The sequence below is a fragment of the Juglans microcarpa x Juglans regia genome, chromosome 6D, assembly GCF_004785595.1.
Source record: "Juglans microcarpa x Juglans regia isolate MS1-56 chromosome 6D, Jm3101_v1.0, whole genome shotgun sequence".
In the NCBI taxonomy this organism is placed as follows: Eukaryota; Viridiplantae; Streptophyta; class Magnoliopsida; order Fagales; family Juglandaceae; genus Juglans; species Juglans microcarpa x Juglans regia.
This window is the reverse complement of record NC_054604.1, coordinates 21,150,040-21,171,677: the sequence shown is the minus strand read 5'-3', so window position 1 is coordinate 21,171,677 and position 21,638 is coordinate 21,150,040. Positions and strand designations below refer to the sequence as shown.

Below are 21,638 nucleotides of genomic sequence, written 5' to 3'. Positions count from 1 at the left end.
TTGTTATCATTGTTTTTATCAAGTTATCAATTCATGAGGTTTATTTCAACTATTGTGCAATCCGTGAATCATTAGTTGATTTGTTACCTTTTGTTCATTCAAGTTCTTAAGTATTTTACTTTGTTATTTAGTGTTCATCATTTTGTTCTTGGTGTTCAATCTTTCATTACTCATTTGATCCTTCCATACCCTCATTCTCGACCATTAAAGTGTTTGCCACTTTCCATAAATTCTTTCCATCATCCAACTTGCCCTAGCCAAAACACTTGCTTCCATATCCATAAAACCCTAGCCATAATTCCCACTTATCATTTTCGACCACTAGTATTTCCTTATTTTCCATAAGTGAACCATTTTCATAAGTGCCATTCATCCTTCACAAACCTTGACTTAACCTAAACCCTAATTGCTCCTATATTTTCATTCCTTCACTTACCATATTCGGCCACTATAAGTCTATCCTCCCTCAAAACCTAGCCACCCACCTCAAGCCCTATAAGGTAACTCATTCATTTTAGGAGTCTTGACTTCCTCACATTCAAATTCAAATCTCATTTCAAATCCCTTAATTTAAGGAATTGACAATCACATTCAATCTCTTAAATCACTCTTCCTAAAATCTCTCTAGTCAACTATTGACTTGCCATCCTAGTTCAAATTCGAATTCCCCTCTTCCCTCAAAGATTCCCTTCATCTTACAAATTTTACATATCCATTCCTAAACCAACCAAATCTAGCCAATCTTCCAAAGACCAAGTCAACCCCAATCCGTCCACCTTAGCCAATACCAAATCCAACACTTACCTAAAGAGATTCCTACCACTTAAGAATCTTTCCTTAATTTTATCCTAGTCAATCCCTAAACTCTAGGAACCTTAGACTCCTTCAAACACCATCTATCTTCATCCACTTATCTTATCCAAATCATATCTTCCTCATCTTACATTTAATCAATCCCTAAAGTCAAGGAGCAACCCTAGACTCATTCAACCACCAAACCCTAGCCTCACTCTTCCACCTCATTCCCAAACCCTAGCATCATCCTAACTCCAACCCTAAGCCAACTCTTCCAAATCTCGAAATCCACCCAAGCCACCTCACAAAACCCTAGCTACACTTTACCATACCAACCCTAATCACCATCCAAGTAGCCCAAACATCAAGGACACCCTTCAAGCCACCCACATTGCATCAAACACTCATAATCAACACTTAGCCTACCCGAGTTCGTCATCATCTCCATCATTTCATCACTCAAACACCATCTCTTTGTTAAAGGCCAAACAAGTTGGCAAGGTCACTCGGTCATCATCCTCTCCAAGACAAGCTGGTGGTCCTTAGTGTTAAGGACAAGACCAGGGTCCCTGCTGATCCACCCCCTCGGTGAGTATCGCATGACACCTTCCCCCTCACAAACGTCTCTCAGACTTGTGTATTCTGCTTTTGATATTAAAGTGGGCCATGGGCCTTAAGCCCATTAAGCCAGAAGCCTTATAGGAGGCTAATCTTCCACAAAGGGCTTTTACCCTTGAAATTAGAGTGGACCTTGGGCCTTTAGCCCATTCGGCTAGTGCTTCCTTGAGTTGGTATTGGGCCTAGTTTTTTTAAATGAACTTCTTGGGCTTATTCCAGAAACTATAATAATTTAAGTGGGTTAATTTTGGGTTGACAAAAACTGTTTTATTGTTTTAAAGTGGGCTGGTGGTGTTTTACAAAAAAACGACGTCTTAATGATTTTAATTCGACTATTTCCTTTAATAGGAGCTGGGCCTAAATTTAAGCTAGCCCAAACTTTTATATGAATAATTATGAACCCAAAGACACAAATTTTATAAAAAGTATTTAAGGGATTTTAAAGTATATTTTTAAAGTATACTATAGAGCCTATTATTTTAGTTAAATTCTATTATACGTAGAGTATTACGATATGCTTTTCTAGGAAATTAGTAATGTCCAATACTTCGCATAGGTAGCACGCTACAAAGTGGGAATCAGGAAGCAGCGCCAAGAGGTAATTAGTATGATCATATAATTGCATGTGCACTGTAAATGTTCTAATTTTATATGAAAATGTGATGTTTGTCTACGCTACGCTACAAGCTAAGTCAAGGTTAGATCCCTTTCATGATCTTCGATGAATTATAATGATATGCATGTAAGTGAGCTTATGTATGTTATGCTATTATGGATTTCGATTTGATGGATGATATGTCATGAAAATCACATATATGCCATGCAATGTAATGTCATGAAGTATTTAGATCATATAAGACGTGTAATGTTCATCTAGTTCTCAAATCATGTATGCCATGGAATGTTTATGTTAAGATCACATTATGACATGTCATGTTATGTTATGCTATCTACAAGTATATGCCATGATAGAAAATTTCATGAAGTCCAACAAACTTCTCTGCATTAAAAAAGATAAGATGTTAAGGGTGACACGGACCTAAGCGTGTTCACCACAAGTTATGTTAAGACGATGCCACGGATCTAAGCGTGGTTCACCATATGTTAAGTGAAACACGGACTTCAGCGTGTTTACCACCAATTATGATAAGCGGTGCCACGGACCTAAGCATGGTTCACCATACGTTAAGGAAAACACGGACTTAAGCGTGTTCACCACTAGTTAAGTTATGCAGTGTCCGTACTTAAGCGTGTTCACCACTAGTTAAGTTATGCAGTGCCACGGACGCAAACGTGGGTCACCATATGATAAGTGAAAGACAAGATAAATAAGTTATGTATGTTTGTTAGAAAATGCATGAAGTCGGTCATTTATGCATTTACGTTACATGTTTGCCATGATTATGTATTATTTCGCTTATGTTAATGATGAATAGATATGCTATGTGAATCTGTGACAATATATGTATGTATGTAGAGTTTTTCAAAATTAAGCCTATGTTAAATTAAGTTGTGTATGGTATGATTGTGAATTTGTGATGATGTATGTAAATTATCAAGAGTGTTCAGAAATTAAGTCCATGCTAGGCTAAGATGTATTTTACGGTATGATGTGCTATTTACTGAGTATTCGACTCATTTTTATTTGTTTCTCTATTTTCTTCTATGTTTAACTGTCATAGATGATGAGTATAAGGACGCAGAGCTAGAGGGCCAGGAATAGATCTAGTGTAAAGACTTTTTTCTTTTTAAGTAAAACAAGTATTATTAATCCAAGAATGGGCAACAACTGCCAATTACAAAATCAGTATGCCCTATCTACGTAGGTGCGTTAGAAACTAAGGAGTGGTTTGAATTCAGAGATGAGTTGAAATGGTTTGTAAATAGTAGAATAAAAGTTAGATTGTTTATTATATTGTGTAAGAATTTGGGGAAGTTATTTTGAGATTTGAAAAAATTGAATTGTTTATTATATTTTGTGTGGAAATTTGAGAAAGTTGCAATGATGAGATGAGATGAGATGAATTGAAATGGATTTTGAATTCAAACGAGGCTTAAGAAATCATGAAGGTCCATGCCATTAAAGTCCACAGCAATGGCCCAAGTACAAAGAGTCCTAAAAAAGAAAACAATTAGCTCTGCCATAGATCTCTCTGTCTTCAAACGTCCTCTCATTGCGCTCCTGCCACAAGCACCACATAATACAAATAAGGATAATTTTCCAAATCGCTTTGAACTGATGCACACCTTGAATAGAGGTCCAACACGCCAATATATCCACCATGGATTCCAGCATAACCCACACTAGTTCCATTCTTTTAAACACTTCATTCTAGAGTCCTGACTACCTCACAATGTAAAAGTAAATAATTCACCGACTCACCCCCTCTTTTACACATACAACACCAATCTGCAATGATTATCCTCCTCTTTCTCAGATTATCCGTACTAAGAATCTTGCCTAATGACGTTGTCCACACAAAGAAAGAAGCTTTAGGAGAAGCCTTGTGTCGCCAGAGCCTTCTCCAAGGAAACTGTATCTCCGGCACTTGTGTGAGGACCTTATAAAAGGAACAAACAGTGAATACCCCTCTCCTTGTAGGAATCCACCACAAACCATCTTCATGCTAAATATTTGGACGACAATAATACAAGAGACTATAAAAATCTACAAAACTCTCCATCTCCCAATCTTGTGCCGCCCGGTTGAAATTAATATTCCAGTGAATACTCCCTCCTAAGATTCCCATAACCTCTGCCACTATGGCATCTTTGGCACTTGCCATCAGGAAAAGTATAGGAAACAAATCTTGGAGAGCATTGTTGTCACACCAAGCATCCTACCAAAATCTGATCCTGGAGCCTGTACCCAACTGAAACCTAGTGTGATGATGAAAGACCTCCCACCCTCTTCTAATATGCTTCCATAGCCCCATTCCATGGGCCCCTCTAACTTCTCTAGTACACCAACCCTCCCCTAAACCACCATATTTATTCTCAATCACACTTTTCCATAAGGCTTCTGGTTCCTTGATATATCGCCACAGCCATTTGCCAAGTAACACCCGATTAAACAACCTTAAATTTCTAATACCCAAACCGCCACTAGAGATAGGACGGCACACCATATCCCACTTGACAAGATGAAATTTAAACTCTTCTCCTAAGCCACCCCACAGAAAATCTCTTTGAAACTTCTCAAGACAACCCGTCACCCTTGCAGGTATAAGGAATAAAGATAAGAAGTAAGTAGATAGATTAGAAAGTGTACTTTTGATCAATGTAATCCGGCCCCCTTTCAACAAGTATTATTCTTTTCCACCCTGCCAGTCTCCTATCTATTTTTTCAATCACTGTATCCCAAATCGAGCACACTCTCGAAGCTACACCCAACAGTAGTCTCAGGTTGTCATAGGAAGAGACGCTATCTTACAACCCAACGTGTCAGCCAACTCCCTAATATTCTGAACCTCTCCAGTTGGCACAAACTTGGATTTATCATAGTTTACTTTTAAACACGACACTGCTTCAACAAAGCAAACATGCCTTCACAGCCCGCAACTAGTCTCGATCAGCTTCCCACATAATAAGCGTATCATCTGCAAACAGCAAGTGAGAAATAGTAGTAATACCCCTGCTCGGAGATCCAATTTGGAAACCACTAACAAACCCATTAGCCAACAAAGCCGAGATCATCCTACTTAGTGCCTCCATAACAATAACAAAGAGTAGAGGAGATAACAGATCCCCTTGTCTCAAACCACGAGAACTCTAGAAAAAACCCCCTGGGCTGCCATTAATCAACACAGAAAACCTTAGTGGATATACACCAGCTAATCCAAGACCTCCACCTTTCACCAAAACCACACATACCCAGTAGATATAGAAGGAAATCCCAATTAACATGGTCATACGTTTTTTCTATATCTAACTTACACATAATTCCTGAGCTGTCAGCCTTCAATCTATTGTCTAAACATTCATTGGCAATTAGAACTGCATCAAGGATCTATCTACCCTTAACAAAAGCATTTTGAGGCTTAGTCACAATCTTCCCCAAAACCTCACTTAAGCGATTAGCAAGCACTTTTAAAATAATCTTGTAAACTCCATTCACTAAGCTAATAGGCCGAAAATCTGTGATCTCAATAGCCCCAACCTTTTTAGGTATTAAAGCAAGGAAAGTGGTGTTAAGGCTTTTCTCAAAATTTTCAAACGAAAACAACTCTTGAAACACCTTCAAAAGATCTTTTTTAATCACCTCTCAACATTCTTAGAAGAAGCCCATAAAGAAACCATTAGGTCCGGGAGCCTTATCTTTTACCATTTTCCTTACTACATCAAATACCTCTTCTTCCTTGAAAACCCTCTCCATCCTAGCAACATCCCCCAATTCAATAATGTCAAAAACCAATCCATCAAGAGTAGGCCTCCACCCCACCTGCTCAGTAAAGATCTTCTCAAAGAAATCAACCACATGATCTTTAATAAACTCTTCTTCTCTGCACTCCACCCCCTCAATTTTCAACACCTCAAAGTTATTATTTCTTTTAAGAGTTTGCAATTCTATGGAAAAACTTTGTGCTTCAATCCCCTTCCTTTAACCATAGTGCTCTTGACTTCTGGCGCCAAGACATTTCCTCTTGCAAGATTATCCTCTTGAGATCTGCGACCAGCAAAGTTTTTTGTGCTTGCTCTCCCTCAGTAAGAGGCCTCCCCTCTTTTAGTCTCTCTAAATCCTGTATATCCATCCACTTGGTATTTTTGTTCTCCTCTACATTACCGAAAGATGGTTTATTCCATTCCTTTAAGTCTCTTTTTAAGGCTTTCAATTTATTTGCAAAAATGAAGCTGGGTGTCCCCTCGAACTGATACGAAATCCACCATTGTTTGACCCTCTTCACAAAACCTTCTGATTTCAACCACATATTCTCGAACTTACAATACTGTCTACCACTTTGAATGCCTCCACAATCAAGCAAGATAGGCCAATGATCCGAAGCTAAACGTACCAAACGTTTTTGCCATACGTCCGAAAAATGGCTTTCCCACTCAGGTGAAATTAAAGAAACAATCCAAGCGAGTTCAAGTCTGATTATTCGACCATGTGGCAGGGCCCCCTGCAAGTGGTAGGTCTATCAAGTTCAAGTCAAAGATACACTCTGAGAACTCCAAGCTTGCTGGCCTCAATCTTCTATTTCCGAAGCTTTCACTTTGGAACCTAACAACATTGAAATCACCCCCAATACACCCCTAACAACATTGGAATTCGTTTATTCCAATAGTGAAAGAGTTCGTCTCTATGCCTATGATTTCCTTTTGTAAGAAAATGTGTTCAATGGCTGTCATATTTGGAAGTGAAGTACTATAGGTGTGGCCAGCTCACCTTAATCAAAAGCTACTTAACGAATATAGTAATCTACCCACTTACTACTTGTCATTGTTCACTATTCCAATGAGTGTGGCAGATTGCATAGAGAAGCTTCAGAGGAATTTGTTGTGGACTAGTATTGGGCGCGCAGCCAACATTCATCTTCTCAATTAAACCAAGATTTCCACTCTGATCCCCTCAAGATGGTTGGGGATTAGAAATTTTTAGGTGTTCAACGTGCTCTACCAGGAAATGGAAATGGTGCTTTGTCATGAAAGGGAAGTGTTATGGCGTTCAATGATAGAAGATAGGTATAGTAATGAGGGGCAGATGGTGCTCTCATGGATTGGAGGTCTCACAATGTTGGAGAGAGGAAATTCACAAGGGTTGGGGAAGTTCTCATATCACATTACATTTGGTAATGGGAGATGGAACCAAGATTAGATTTTGGCATGATTCCAAATGCAAATAGAGCTCTTTAGGGAAGATTTCCCTGATTTCTACAACAATGCACATGCTACAGATGCTTTTGTGGCGAACCATAAAGAATATCTAGAGCTTTTGCTCAATGGAATGTCAGCTTGATCAGAGCAACCATGATTGAGAGATAGATGCCTTCACCACATTCTTTTGTCTACTATATTCCTCTAGTTTAAAATGATATTAATAAAAAATTTACTTATAAAAAAAATCCTCTAGTTCGAGATAAGGAGTTAATAGGACCTGGGGGGGGGGGGGGGGGGGGGGGGGGGTTTGATGTTTAATGTCCATTCATTATATAATGCCCTTCAGAGCATTTGGAACTGGGATTCCCATAAGGGCTCTGTTTTTTGCTACAACTAGCTGTCCAAGCATGATTTTCACCATATCTTAAGGAAAACATAGTGGTTAATTGGTGTTGCATGAGTAAGAGTGGGGTGTCCACAGACCATCTTCTCCTGAATTGCAAGATTGCTAGTACTCCGTAATTTCTTCATACGTGTTATTTTGGCTTGGGTCACCTCAGAGTAGCAGACCCATTTTGTTCTGGGAGAGGCTAGGTGACCACCCACAAATCACACAAGTCAAGATTTACAGTGATTTCAACAAAAAAGTCAAAGCTACCACAACTATTAAATCCTACAAAGTTGTAAGCATACAAGCTAATGCCAGCATTTCTAAAGGAAATCTTAAGGCACAGCTTTAGAGGGCAAGACAATTATAGCAGCAAAGATACACCTTAGCATTCTAAACTAAGGTTTGCGTTTGGGAAGTGAGCTGATCTCAAATATTCTGTGAATAGTAGTGAAAAAGTAATGAAAAAATAAGGATAAAATATTGAACAATCAATAGTAATAAAAAGTAGCGAAAAGTATATGAAAAGTAATAATAAAATAATGAATAGTAGCACTCAACTACCCAAACGGAGCCTAAATATTTAAAACGTCCATCAGTAATTTGCTTAATGAAGACCAACATCAATAATTATACTGCGAGATAGTTCAATATAAAACTAAATGTTTCCTCATTCAAGAAGTCAGATCATAAGTGTAAAAGGACGTGTCAGAGAAAAAAAAACCATACCTTCAAATCATCTTCAAGAATACGAGTAAAGTAATTTTGCAGCTCAGATCCTCGGAAGTATGTCAAGATTTCCTGCCAATCCGGAGGATTCTAGGGAAAAAAGGTCATGAAGTAATCAACATAAATCCATCAAGAGGAAATTAACAGAATGAAAGTTTAGAATATTACATTGAAACGGCCCAAGTTTGGTTTCAATTTTCCAGACAAAACTTTAAGAGCGGTAGACTTCCCAATGCCATTAGTTCCAACCAAGCCAAGAACTTGGCCAGGTCTTGGGACTGGTAACCTGTAAACGTAATATACTGACTCTCAAACTACAGATAAAGAAGTCACCCTTTTTCCAGGAAAAGCAGTGCAAACAAACCTGTGCAATTTAAAAGTGTTGGGGCCATAGCGATGGGTTGTATCTTTGTCCAGATCTTTTGGCAAATTGATGATCTGAATAGCTTCAAACGGGCATTTCTGCATCAGCAGATCACTAAGTCGTATCAATTACATCCTGTTAAATAAAATTAAACAAGAGAACAAACAAAGAACCGATTCCAACTTCATCATGCATACCTTAACACAGATACCACATCCAATACACAATTCCTCAGAGATATAAGCGATCTTAGATGCAGGGGTAACTTCAATACACAATTTACCTGAAAATAGATGGCAAAAAATTAAGAAAACTAATATATTTACATCAAAATACGTGAATCTATACAATAGGTTCCATGTTGTAGAAAAATTATACTCTTCACTAGCACAATAACAAGAGAAATGTAAGCAGAAAAAATCAGAAGCTCCTTCTGCTAGCCATTCTCACACCAATATATACAAAAGTCACAATTCTTGAGAATTTTATTCACTAAGCTCCACCTTAATCTCAACTAATTATGGTCAGCAAGAAACTTTAATGAACTAATTGAGGCATTTACTTATCAAAATATATATATATATATAATATATCACTTCTTAGCACTCGATCATACATAAATATAGTCTCTAACATCTATCCCTTCATCATATTCATCTTTGTTACTTATACCCATGTTGTTCCAGACCTCCCCTGGACCTATTCACTTGGGCCTCCCTCATTTGGTTACACAAATGAGATAATATGAGAGTTGAAAATTGAATAAAATATTATTAGAATATAATTTTTTAATATTATTTTTGTTTTAATATTTGAAAAAGTTGAATTGTTTATTATATTTTGTGTGAGAGTTTAAGAAAATAAGTTGTAATGATTAGATGAGATGAGATGATTGTGTAACCAAACGAGGCCTCATTCCCACTTGATCATCTCCCTTCCTCATTGACACAAGCATCAAGTTGAAGATCCCCCACCAAAAAATTTTGCACCTCCAAACCACCGCCCACTTTTCAAATTGCACTCCAAACTACCAAAACCAACAATTTGGTACCCCAGGGCCCGAACTACCAATTTCTTTCAATTTGCACCCTCCATACAATTGAGATATTCAATGTCAAGGAACTCTAAATCTTGTAGGAATTGCCAAAAATGCTCACACTAAAACTTTTCCTGATAAGTACATTCCTTCTCTATTTTCTCTCCATACACTTTTTTCTTTCCGTACACGTTTTCTCCATTGTCACAATGGGTGATCTTCTCCAGTGACCGTTGCTGGAAATAATTTTCTGTAGCTGCTTTTTGAGTTATTCAGCAGTGACAATGGGCTTGATTAAACATTTATTAATAGAGACAAGATTTTGTTTTATCATTGAAGGGGGGACATTATCTTCGTATCGCTGAGAAGAATAGGAAGTTTACTAAGGAGTTGATCCTCAGCTTTGCCAGTGTTTGCTGGCTTGCGAATACAGCGGAAGAATGTTCATTCTAGGAGGGGAAAAAAAGAGTTTTGCAGACATATTGCAATGGTGCTAAGGCACTGTTTGCTCACCAGCGTTCTAACGATTTTGGACGATTCTTAGAAGTTACAGACTACGGTGGCAGTGGGCAGCAAGGTCTTCTAGCGATCCAGGCAGGCATGGAAGGAGGGGGGAAGGGGGTGGAAGAGCCTTTCCATGGAGATGAAGCACGTTTTGTCCATGACTATCCCAGCAAACAAGACACTAGTGTTGGCTCCAAAACTGGACAGAACGACAGATAAGGGGAAGGGGAAGGAGAAGGAGAAGGAGAAGTAGGTTCAATCTTATGTAGAGGTTGTGATGGGTGGGGGAAAAGGGTGGCAATGCTGGGTGGTAAGGGTCACCTTTCAGTGCTACAGCTAAAAGAAAAGGACAACAGGGGACATGCAGAGAGCACCACTGCTGCAAAGAAGGTTGGTCAAGGCACCATACCAGAAAGGGTGGAGGTTTTAAATATGCTTGCACAGCGGAAAGTGTGGAGTTAAGATCCCTTTTTTGTTTGAAAGATGAATTTGCTTTACTGAAAAAGGTGGTGGACGAACTCATAAGCAAAGTGGATATGAGCTTGGGCCTAGGCCAAGGCCTACAAAATACGAGCATCTCTGAAGGGTTGGTCAGAAAATGGGTTGGTCTGGAATGGGCCCAGTTCCTTTAGGCCCGATAAAGGAAAAAGAATTAAAGGCAAAAGAAGGTGGGCCTGAGCCAAACGCATCTAACTAGCCCAACCATAATGAAATGGAGGCTAAAACGTGGGCCTGCTTTTGAAAAAGGCTCTACATCCAATCTTGGCACAACAGCGACGCCGGTACAACACTGGACAAGGGTTTGCTGCGCCGGCAACGTCTAGGCAAGTTTCTAGCATAATCTGCGATGGAGAACCTGTGTCGACAACAGCTGCAACTGAGTAGTTAACGCCGATGGGGCTATCGACGCGACATTGCAAACCACCAGGAGGGCCACCGTGCTCGGGGGTGGCACAGACTTGTGTGCTGGAGGTTTCTAGGTTGTCTCCCGACACCGCTACAACGACAACAATGTCCCCGTCATCGTAAATCTTACTCCTTTCAAGATGCCTGTAGACAAGGGGATGGATCTGCTGCTAGGAGGTCTTGAACACTGTGGGATGCCACAGAAAGTTGCGTTGGCAACTTCAGTATTGACGACCGACCACCACGTCGCGCAGGTCACTGTTCTGATGTTGAAAAAAGTCACAGTAGCTGAAAAAGTGTTGTCTGACAAATCTGGGAAGGCAGATTTAGGGTGTGTTTGGGTAACGAATCTGCGAGAGGTAGTGTAGGTGTGGTGGCATGGGTGCCGTGTACGCTAGCGCAAGTGGACAGAAATGGGTGAAACCCATTTTGGTTGGATTACCGCAGGGGAGAGAGAGTTGCGCGTGGGGGAGATCGGTGGTGGCTGGCTTGGTCACCGGCATGAGGGGGAGTGGCCGGTGGTGGCGATGAGGCTAGTTGCAGCGTACGGCGGCCCAAGTGGAGAGAAATGGGTGAAACCCATTTCAGTTGGGTTACTGCAGGGGAGAGAGAGAGAGCTGCACATGGGGGAGATCAATGGTGACTGGCTTGGTCGCCGACGTGAGAGGGAGTCGCCGGTGGTGGTGGTGGTGGTGAGGCTGGGCGGCACACGGCGGAGCCGGGCTGGGCTGAAGGAGAATCGGGCCAAAGGAGAGAGAGAGAGGGAGAGAGAGTGAGGAAAGAAAAAAATAATAATAAAATCACTACTATATATAAAAAATAAATAAAATACTAAAATATTTATCACTATTATATATAAATAAAATCATCATTTCATCATCATTAAAAAAAAAAAATCAATCATTGATGGGACCACACATTTTTCAACTATCTATCCAAAAGTGAACAATTCAACATACTTCTCATGCATCCAAACAACTCAAAATACTCTCAATGGGACCCACAAACCCACTCTAATCTCTACTAATAACTATTCACAAACATTTTCAACACTTCTCAGATATTCTTACTACCCAAACGTAGCCTTAGTAGGGGAGGATGCAACAAATGGAACTCTAGTTGTTTTTTCACATAATAAAGGAGGGGAAAACGAAGGGAGGGGCAAGACTTCTCTTGAGGGGAAAGAACCTATTCCTTTAAACTCATTTCACCCCAATGTATCAGATTGGGTCATTCAAAAAGCTGGAGATTAAGCATTGGGTGGGGATTACATGTGAGGTTTTTGAAAATGAATTTATGGCATTATTCACAACTATTGAGGCTGGATATGCACAATCCAAACCTGATCTATCCCTTAACTCGGCTAAGAAAAGATAGAACTCAAGCGACTTAAGTGGGCCATGAAAGATTGGGGGGGGGGGGGGGGGGGGGGGGGGGGGGGAGAAGAGCTCTAATCGGGGGTGTCTCAAGGGGAAAGGTAAGATGGTTGCTTTATGAAGCCAAAAATAATATCATGGAATATAAAGGGACTGGATGAGTATAATAAATGGCTCCAAGTCAAAAACTTACTTCGTTAATGGAATGGTGATATAATTTGTGTACAGGAGACCAAATTGGAATTCATCACAAGGGAATTAGTTTGGAGTTTATGGAGAGGTCTACATGTAGGGTGGTCGTACTTGCTATCAAAAGGTGCATCCAATGGTGTTCTAATTATGTTCAATAAAAGGGTGGTGGAAAGGGTAGAGGAATGTGTGGGTGAGTTCACTGTGACTTGCTCTTTTATAAATATAGAAGACGGTTTCCAGTGGGCATTTGCTGGAATTTATGGCCCTAATGTTGATCCGGAGAGAAGGTCATTGTGGGAAGAATTGGCGAGATTTCTTAACTGGTGGGAGTTACCAAGCTGCATAAGGGGTGACTTCTATGTAACTCGCTTCCCGAGTGAAAGATCGGGTGTGTCCCACATCACTCCCGCCATGAGAGAGTTCTTTTATTTCATCTTGGAATAGGAGCTTATGGATATTCCATTAACTGAAGGTACGTTTACTTGGTCCAACAATTGAGAATTCCCATCTTGGTCGAGGATTGATAAGTTTTTGTTAACTCCTAACTGGGAGTTACATTATCCGGACGTAACTCAAAGGAGATTATGCTCTGATCACTTCCCCATGATCCTAAGACTGTGGAAGCATTCAAGTAGGTAGAAGGTATTTCAAATTTTGAGAATATGTGGCTTAAATCTGATGATTTTGTAGACAGGATTAAACAATGGTGGACCTCTTACAATTTCCAAGGCTCTCCAAGTTTCATAATGGCAAGAAAGTTAAAAGCGCTAAAATAGGATCTGAAGCAATCGAATGAACAAGTTTTTGGCAATGTGATGCAACAGAGGCGCTCTCTTTTGGAGGAGCTACAGGGGCTGGAGGAAGAGGAGGCAAAAACTGTCTCTGAATATGAGAGAACCCGCAAGAGCCAGGTAGCCATAGAACTTAAAAGAGTAACATTGCTGGAGGACATCTCTTGGCAACAAAAATCAAGGGTGCTATGGCTCAAGGAGGGAGATAAGTGCACTAAGTTCTTCCATAGGGTGGCTAATTCTCATAGGAGAAATAACATTATTGATATGTTGATGGTAGATGGTGCAGTGTCCTCGGATCAATTAGTCATCAAGAATCACATTGAGCAATATTACCAACACCTCCTATCTGAACAACACACTTGGCGACAAAAAGTGGATGGTTTGACTTTCTCAGCATTAGATTAGCAGTACGCAGGGTAGCTTGATAGGCCTTTTGAGGAGGAAGAAGTGGGTAAAGTAATTTGTGGCATGGCTAGTGGCAAGGCTCCAGGCCCCGAGAGTTTTTACCATGGGTTTCTTCCAAGCTTGTTGGGAAGTGATCAAGGGAGACTTTATGCATGTCTTTCAAGATTTTCATCCTAACGCCTACTTTGAAAAAAGAATTAATGCCACTTTCCCAACACTAATTCCCAAAAAGATGGGGTCTATGGATGTTGGAGACTATCGCCCCATTAGCCTTGTTAATGGGGTTTACAAGATCCTCTCTAAAGTGTTAGCGAATCGATTGAGTACGATGATGGGAAAGGTAATTTCAAAGCCACAAAATGCCGTTGGCAAAGGTAGACAAATCCTAGATTCAATCTTAATTGCAAATGAAGTTTTGGATGGACGACTTAAATCTAGAGAACCCGGGTTACTTTGCAAATTAGAAATGGAGAAAGCCTATGATCACGTCTACTGGAAGTTCCTACTTTATTTACTTGCAAGATGTGGCTTTGGGGAGAATGGCAGAAATGGATAGAGTTTAACATCTCTACAGTTCGATTTTCTATCTTGGTATGGCTCTCCGGTGGGTTTCTTTGACTCCTCTTGTGGTCAATAGACCCAAGTCGGATATTAAAGATGCTTGATCTTTACTTAAAGAAACAAATTCCAATCCAGCTAGGCAGCTACTATTTCATAGTTTAGTGTGCTTATTTTTGATCGATAAAATGAGATAAGCCAAGATTCATATAATATTCACGATTTCGATGATAGTTTCTTGATGGAGTGTACCACTACATATGAATTTGCAAGACTTTCACCATTTTTTATACTGTATTTTAACTTGACATGCACTTAGATAGTTAAACGAGTATGGCCAATTCACCCAAGTTGGATATTAAAGATGCTTGATCTTTACTTAAAAAAACCAAATTCCAATCCAGCTAGGCAGCTACTATTTCATAGTTTAGCATGCTTATTTTTTTATCAATAAAATGAGATTGGCAGGGGAGCACCCAATGGTAAGCCTAGATACCTTCCTTAAAATAGGTGGTGAGGCATAATCTTGATGGTCGAAATGGAGGCTACAAAGTGTGAGTTTTTTGTTGTTGAGGGTGCAATGTATCAATTTTGGCAATTCGGGATACAAAGTGCAAAACCCCTAGTAGTTTGAGGATACAAAGTATGTTTAATATTTTAAATATGTCTGTCAAACAAGTCGTGTTGTGTCGAATTCATATCGAATTATTAGGATTATGTTTAGTTACCATAACCTGAACACAACATGCTCATTTATGGGTTTACCTGAAAAACCCATTTGACATATTTAATTTTTTATTTTTATAAGTAAGAGATAAACTTTATTGATGCAAATGAAATAGACATGTACCAAGTCCACAGGAAGTATACAATAGAACACCTAAATAAATTCTAAGAGCAATGAACTAAGGATAAGAATTCATGAATATCATCCCCATTTAATATAATAGCTGAAAACCAAAGCAATAAAGTATGAAGAAAAAAATTCTTCAGCTCCACCATTGTTCGTTCATTGTCTTCAAAACAGCGCGCATTCCTTTCTGTCCAAATACACCACATGATACACAACGGAATCATTCTCCAAACTGCTGCCACTTGATGACTGCCCTGCAATTTTCTCCAACAACCCATCAAATCCACCACCCTCATAGGCATTACCCAAGGCACACCAATCATTCAAAAAATCTCATTCCACAACCCTCTCGCTACGTCACAATGTAGTAAAAGATAATCTACCGATTCTCCATTCTTTTTACACATGTAACACCAATCCAACACAACACATCCCCTCTTCCTCAAGTTGTTCGTGGTCAAGATCTTCCCAAGGGCGGCATTCCAAACAAAGAAAGCAACTCTAGAGGGTACTCTAGACCTCCAAATGTTCCTCCAAGGGAATGAGGTGTGATCCTGTGTAATCAAGATTTTATAATACGCATTTACTGTGCATTTCTTGTGATCCTGAAACCTCCATTTCAAGCTATCATGCTGAGCCATAGTAGTCCCTAAGGAGTGTAGCAAGCTGAAAAAGTCTGAAACCATAAATAATTCCCAATCATGAATATCCCTATTAAACAGAATATTCCATTGATGCGAACCATGAGCAGCTAACCGCACATCTGCCACTGAAGCCTCCTTATTAACTACAATACGATATAACGCCGGAAACACACTTTCCAATGCATGATCTCCACACCACACGTCCCGCCAAAAACTGATTCGGTTGCCCTCACCTGCAACAAAACGGATATGATTTACAAAACTAGTCCACCCCTTCCTTATAAACTTCCATAGCCCCACTCCATGCCTCCCTCTCACTTCTTTGGAACACCAACCACCCTAAGCAACACCATATCTAGAATCTATAATTTCCTTCCACAAAGATCCCCCTTCCAAATGATTTGACATATTTAATTATCCATGTCTGGTGGTTGAACTGACACGACATGACCCGTTTGACCCAAAAAAAATGCCAAAACAAAGGGCTAGAATCTACATATAATATTCACGATTTAGATGATAGTTTCTTGATGGAGTGTACTACCACATTCAAATTTGCAAGACTTTCACCATTTTACTTTTGTACTTTTGTATTTTAACTTGACGTGCACTTAGATAGTTAATCCGGTCAATTCACCCAAGCCAAATATTAAAGATGCTTGATCTTTACTTAAAGAAACAAATTCCAATCCAGCTAGGCAACTTCCATTTCATAGTTTAGTATGCTTACTTTTTGATCGATAAAATGAGATAAAAATAATAGTGCACTTATAGATTCTTGACCTTTGCTTTAAAGTGATATTGTGTCTTTTTTCAATGGTAAAACTAATCAGGTCAAGCAGGTCAACCCTCATAGCAAATCGACCCAAATATGACCCAATTATAATCACATCAAATTTAGGTCGACCCAAACCCAATTATATCAAATTCAAACTCTATTATTTTGTGCAAGTCTATATCAATTGTGCAGGTCATGTCAGACATTGCCAGCCCTAAATATATCCATAAAAAATATATAGTGAAAGAAAAAAGAAAGAGAGGACAGCCACAAGTGAGTGGCTTTGTGTTGTGCTATCTTGTGCCACCCCTAGGGCTTGGGTGACCCCTATCAAGCTGCCCAATAGGTGGCAACCTTCAGGCCACCCCTTGTGGGTGGGCTACCCTAGTGGTGGCCACTCACAAGGGATGGCCCAATCTTTTTTTGTAATTTTAAACAGCCACAAGTGAGTGGCTCTGTGTTGTGCCATCTTGTGCCACCCAAGGGGTCGGCCACCCCTAGGGCTTGGGTTACCCCTATCAAGCTGCCCGATAGGTGGCAACCTTCAGGCCACCCCTTGTGGGTGGGCTACCCCTAGTGGTGGCAACTCACAAGGGATGGCCCAATCTTTTTTTGTAATTTTAAACTTATTATTATTTATTTTTTATTTTTTATATACAGGATAGATCGATAGTCGGTATTACACCCTTGGTCCCTGAAGAAACTATGGCTCCCTCGTCAGAGTTGAAGGAAAAAGGTGTACTGTCGAGGTCTGAAGGAGATGTAGGATCCGCTATCACCCCAGAGGTAAAGGGACTTGTTGTCACCCCAGAATCTCCAATGGGGACTCCGATACCATTGGATAGAACCAATAGAGTTACTGGAGAACCAATGGGTTTGGCGTTGGTACCTTGTGTAGAGGAATGTCTAGAGTCGGGAGTGCAGGTTGATGGGGATATTGTGGCTCCCCTAGTCTCTCTTCCTCCAATAGCGGATTGGATTCTGCCTAAAGTTAACGAGATTCAGCAATTTGTGGGAATTTCACATGGAGGATGTGAAGACCAATTTAACGAACTAATTACTGCAATCGAGACAAGCCGCACACTTGAAACCAAATCAAGCTTCAAGAAAAGCAGGGAGTTACAGCGTCTCTTTTTGACAATCAACTACGACGATAAGGGTGGTAGTTCAACTAGAGGGAAGTCTAAAGGGAAGGTATTGTGAATACGGGAATCAAGGTGTTGGGGTTGGTGTTCGGGTAGAGTTTTAGTTATACGGGAAACAAGGATTAGGGTCGGGTCTGATGTACTTTGGGTTTTTTTTTATGGGCTTTTTGAGGAATTAGGAGCTTGTTGGGTCATTTTGGGCAAAGTGTTTTCTTGTATACATTCAGTGTACTTGGTTTCTCCTTTTGATATATACAATAGTTTACTTATCAAAAAAAAATTTATTTTTTATTTTTTATCACTTTAATGTAAATAAAAGGTAGCTAGGTAATTTAATATATGTGGGGGGGGGGGGGGGGGGGGGGGGGGGGGGGGGGGGGGTTACTTTAGTGTAACAATTCAGGGAAAGCGCTAGTCATATTTGCACTTAAATCCCAAAGATAGTAGTCAAGTTGAAGCATCCCTAGAATTACTTACAAAGCCTAGTTTCATCAAGTAGCCAATGTAGGACATAGTATCCATGACCACTTTTATAATTTACTTACACTGCGAATTATTCCTTTCTTCAATGTGGGATTGGGTGTTACCTGTCCTCTTAATTCTTGATGTCCTTGTCAAGACAATGTCACACATTGCTCCTTGTCAAGACAATGTCACACATTGCTCCTTGTCAAGACAATGTCACACATTGCTCTTGTATCACATGTTTAGCCTTGCAACCTGGCTTTGATACCATATGTAACGACGCATGAGGCGCGCTAGCCACATTAACAATATAACCTCAAAAAGACAGCGAAACTCAATTTCACTTAGCAAGTACCCAATGTGGAACTTAGCAACCATAACTACTTTATAACTAACCCACTAAACTCGAGTCATTCATTTTCACAATGTGGGACTAATGCTTTACATTTTTTTTATTGGCACCGAGTATCCAGAACAACGTCCCAACTAATCCCGAGGGTGCACAGGCCCTCAGTAAGGAGTTTCCCACAAGTGCAACTCGGGTAATTCAAAGGAAAAATCCCTTAATCCAATGGCCCCTAGAGATTGTTTACACCCAAGGGGATTTGAACCTTAGACCTAGGGGGGGCATACCCCTAAACCCAAGGCCTTTACCACTTGAGTCAACCCTTAGGGGTTATTGACGCTTTACATTTAGGGGAGGTTTGGATACCAAAATCATCTCAACTTATCTCATCTCATCTTATCTAATCTAATCATTAAAACTATCCCAAATTCTCAAACAAAATACAATAAATAATTCAATTTTTTCAAATCCCAAGACAAAACTAATATTAAAAAATAATATTCTAACAATATTTTATTCAACTTTCAACTTTCATCTCAACTCATCTCATCTCAACTCACTATCCATTAGACAATCCACCTATGATTTTAAGGTCAACTCATATTTAACAGATCAATTGGACAGTACAATAGTTTTAAGCTTCCCTGAAATACTAATAATGCTCAATTTCACCTCTTAAGCACCAAAAGCAGGACTTAACATCAATGGAAACCTTTAAAACTTACTCATTATATGTGAGTTGTTCCTTTTTTCCCAATGTTGGACTAGCAAGTTACATTACACAATTCACTCGATGGTTTTAGGGATTGGTCATGCTTAACAGAACAATTGGATGTTAGATGCAATTTGAAAGTTCTCTAAAATTACTTATAAAGCTCAATTTCAACTACAAAGTAACAATTTCACCTATTAACTTGCCCACTATATATGAGTCATTTCTTTTTTCCCAATGTGGGATCGAAGAGATACATTTATGGGAGGTTTGGATAGTGAGTTGAGATGAAAGTTGAAAGTTGAATAAAATATTGTTAGAATATTATTTTTTTAATATTACCATTATTTTGGGATTTTAAAAAGTCGTAATGATTAAACATTTCACTCAGAGGTTTTAGGGTTCAGTCATATTTACCAGATCAATTGGACAGTAGGATGCAAATTGAAAGAAATTGGCATAAGGGTAACAATTTTTTGGTTATGCTTATGGTAGTTTGGGGTGCAATTGAAAATTGGATGGCAATTTGGGGGAGAAAAATGAAATTTCCCCCATTTGCTCTTTAAAAGACCAAGAGTTTAGTATCATCCTTGGCAATAACTAAGAATTCAATTTTCTATACTCCAAATTGAAACAGTAGCTTTTCATCTTGGTAACCTAGCATGACCAATTTTAGATGAATCCAATCTCATATATAGATAGATCTATTGAGATTTTTTGTGCGCTATTGGCTTGGTAGCGATCTGTGGAGCTTCACCATTCTAGTTGCTGTATTAATTCAAAATCTATTCCGTAAAATATCTTTGGTTTCATGTTGAATGATTAAGGATTACAAAGTCTTCTTCTTATGTTTCTTCAGATACTTCTGCTAATGATCAGTTTTTCAAGATACAATGATGGTAAATAAAAGCGTGCATATTCTGATATCTATACAGATACACCTAGTAAGCCTCTGAAAGTAGGAAATCTCCTAAGAGTACAAGACAATTAAAGTGAATTTCAAATTTAGAAACTATTAAAAAACCTATCAAAGATTTTTTTTTTTTTTTTTTATAGGTAAAACCTATCAAAGATTATTGCAACGCTTAAGTTCGAGAACAAGCAGAAAAGAAGCCCTTAAAGCCAAGCATAAAACAAAGCCAGCTAAGTCAGATAGCTCCAATCTCTATTTAAAATCCAAGAAACGTTATATATTTTTCACCTTATTCACCAACGATGAGTAACACTGCAAAACTTACTTCAGTTAAAAAACGGTAATATTCTTTCATCAACCGTAGGTTTTTTTTTCTCTTCAGCTAAAGCTTGGTTTCTTCCAAAACCTTAAGTTGCAAAAATCTTGAATTTTAGGAAGAATATTAAAACCTTTCAATCACAGAAACCATAGAAAACAGCCCAAACAACTAATTAAATAGATTGGTAAACCCCTCATCTAAACTAATATTCTAAATCGGTTAATCTTTCAACCAAGCTCAATTGATTCACAGAAGATTTACAATCGATAATTTGCAAAGAGTAATAAAGGGAACTGGTTAAAAGCGTACTTGGGCAAATCATTAAAAGCCGAACAAGATCAATCATATAGAGATTGAAATAAAAAAAAAATAAAAAATAAACAATCAGAGCGTACCGGTCTTGACAACAGGGCAGCTCTTTTTGCATTCCTGACGGCACTTCTTCGGCTTGCACCTATCCGAGCTCACAATGGCTATACGCGTCAACCGCTCCGCCATCTCTCTTTCTTCGCTCTTTTTTCACCGTAAATGATTACGATGCAAAAAAAAAACCACAAACTAGGAAATAGATTTGAACGGATGATACCTTCTTTTCTTTGATTTGCCGAGAAGTGGAGAGACAGGGAAGAAGAGAGAGTAGAGAGACGTGTTCCGGAGCGCTTTTGTGTTGTCACAAACCGAAGAGACAACTAGGGCTCCCTAATAGAGACGTGTTACTTGTCTTTCGGTCCCAAATTGAAACCGAGTTCCATCCAGTGGATCTTAGAAAATGAGATAGACTTGAAAATTCTGTGGATTGTAATAAAATAATTTAAGTTAATTATTTTTTAAATTTTAAGAAAGAATAAAGAAAAAGTTAAATAAAAAATATAATAAAATTAAATATTGTTAGAATATAAATTTTTAATATATTTTTATTTTGAGATTTAAAAAAATTGAATTATTTTTTTATTTTTTGTTTAAAAATTTGAAAAAGTTATA

At 39.0% G+C, this 21,638-nt stretch overlaps 1 protein-coding gene across 2 annotated transcripts in view; it reads right to left on the bottom strand.

The window, feature by feature from the left end:
* The window catches only part of LOC121234195 (ABC transporter E family member 2-like), a 36,059-nt gene extending 14,658 nt beyond the window's left edge, over positions 1 to 21,401 (bottom strand). Inside the window, exons 1-6 of one of the 2 annotated variants that reach the window (XM_041130038.1) lie at positions 21,244 to 21,401; positions 21,053 to 21,163; positions 8,909 to 8,994; positions 8,712 to 8,809; positions 8,516 to 8,633; positions 8,348 to 8,437 (exon numbers count right to left, since the gene is read on the bottom strand). In XM_041130038.1, the coding sequence (XP_040985972.1) occupies positions 8,348 to 8,437; positions 8,516 to 8,633; positions 8,712 to 8,809; positions 8,909 to 8,994; positions 21,053 to 21,155 (495 nt within the window). In that variant the 5' untranslated portion in view covers positions 21,156 to 21,163; positions 21,244 to 21,401. Of the gene's footprint in view, positions 1 to 8,347; positions 8,438 to 8,515; positions 8,634 to 8,711; positions 8,810 to 8,908; positions 8,995 to 21,052; positions 21,173 to 21,243 lie in introns of both variants that reach the window. The other variant, XM_041130037.1, reaches the window with a different exon arrangement.
* Between the last annotated feature and the right edge of the window lie 237 nt (positions 21,402 to 21,638).